The 1,564-nt window shown below is 28.1% G+C and overlaps 1 protein-coding gene across 1 annotated transcript; it reads left to right on the top strand.

Moving 5' to 3' along the window:
- Window positions 1-248: 248 nt before the first annotated feature.
- On the top strand, window positions 249-969 carry LOC149536054 (dirigent protein 21-like). The gene has a single exon (XM_089806959.1). It carries the CDS (start codon window positions 261-263, stop codon window positions 804-806), a length of 546 nt encoding a protein of 181 aa, XP_089663085.1. The 5' UTR covers window positions 249-260; the 3' UTR covers window positions 807-969.
- The last annotated feature ends 595 nt before the right edge of the window (window positions 970-1,564 follow it).

Here is a 1,564-nt window from a genome sequence, read left to right as displayed (position 1 = left end):
TCTTGTAATCTGAATGTCTTCATCTTGTATCAATAAATTATGACCTAACTTCAATACAAAGGAGACAAAAAAGAATATGGAATAAGAAAAGGAGGAGACAAAAGTCTAAAGATTCCCTACCCACCATTATTATTAGGTGTGATAACTTTTAATTAGGTGAGACAGTTTTCAAAAATGAGTTTGTTTGCTATTTCCTATCTATAAATTCAAATCATTAATAAAACTTATTTTAAAAAAAGAACATGATTTTGACCTCATCCATGCATTCAACACTTGTTTTAATGGCTTCCAACAAGATCTTCACTGTGTTGCTTTTATTTGTGCTTTTCAACATTGCAAATGCAAGTGAAATGAGAGAGATCAACATGATTTTCTACGTGCATGGAAAGAAAGACACACAAGTAATTGTGGCAGGAGTAAATGGGTCTTCTTCAGAATTAAACAAATTTGGAACGACTTTGGTGGTGGATGATTTGATGACTGAGAAACCTAAAATTGAGTCGAATCTGGTTGGTAAAGCAACAGGACTATATTTGTTTGCTGATGCGAGGGGAGTTGGATGTTGTAGTAGCCCATTTCTGATTAACATTGTGTTTGAGAATGATAAGAACAAGAGTGATCAAAGTTATGACACTTTGCAGTTGATGGGAAATGATGAATATCATGGCTCGAAACATGTAGCTACAGTGGTAGGAGGAACTGGTAAGTATAGATTTGCTGGTGGGTATGCCATCATTTCAACAGAAGTTGTTCATGTTTTCTACCCTGTGCTTAAATTTGATCTCACATTTAAGTTATTTGGGTAATTTGGATGACTTTGATATTACAGGTTTATAATGTATTTAAGATATCTAAGTAATTAGGCAGTGCCAGTTTATACATTATCAATAATGGAAACAAATTTTTCGAATATGTATTTCACCTTTTGGTGTATTCTAGAAGTTGGACAAAGTATGTTCACAAGTCAAATGTATGTTGATGGAAGTCATTGAAGTAGTATAAAATGGTAACAATATATTATATTGTGTGATGTATTTATATTATATTATGTGTATTATACTTTCATTTTTTCCTTAATTTAATTTTATTATTTTTAGTAATGGTGATAAAAAATAATAGTATTGTCTTTTTAAATTAATTTTAACAATGTCATTATAGATCATTTGGAAAAAAGGCATTTGGAGGAGATTCCTTATTAAAATGAATACAAAGTAAATCATAAAAAGTGTATACAAATGATAAAAATGAGACTAGAATTTTCATGAGTATTGAAATATTAATCTAGTTTCTAAATTACTATTTTTTATTTTATTTTAAAGTTCAATTTGAAATGGTGAGATGTTATTTAGATACAAAAATCTTTGTGTTTTTATAACTAAAATATAACATAGAAGGTCATGTTTTAAATAAGTAGTACTTGGTATTGTTGGTTTTAGATTGATGTTGTCATTTCTATTTATATAATTTGTTGAATATGGTTTATATTCCATGAATATTATACCTATACTTGTATATTATATTCAAATTGATTTACTTTAATGATGTAATATATTATAATTTATTA

The sequence above is a fragment of the Cupressus sempervirens genome, chromosome 10 (assembly GCF_028749045.1).
Source record: "Cupressus sempervirens isolate cs-2001-9-10 chromosome 10, ASM2874904v1, whole genome shotgun sequence".
In the NCBI taxonomy this organism is placed as follows: domain Eukaryota; kingdom Viridiplantae; phylum Streptophyta; class Pinopsida; order Cupressales; family Cupressaceae; genus Cupressus; species Cupressus sempervirens.
This window is presented reverse-complemented; position numbering and strand designations above follow the sequence as displayed.

What these genes read in the sequence shown, in the direction of transcription:
- LOC149536054 (XM_089806959.1), top strand. Translation starts at nt 261, where the DNA reads ATGCATTCAACACTTGTTTTAATGGCTTCCAACAAGATCTTCACTGTG.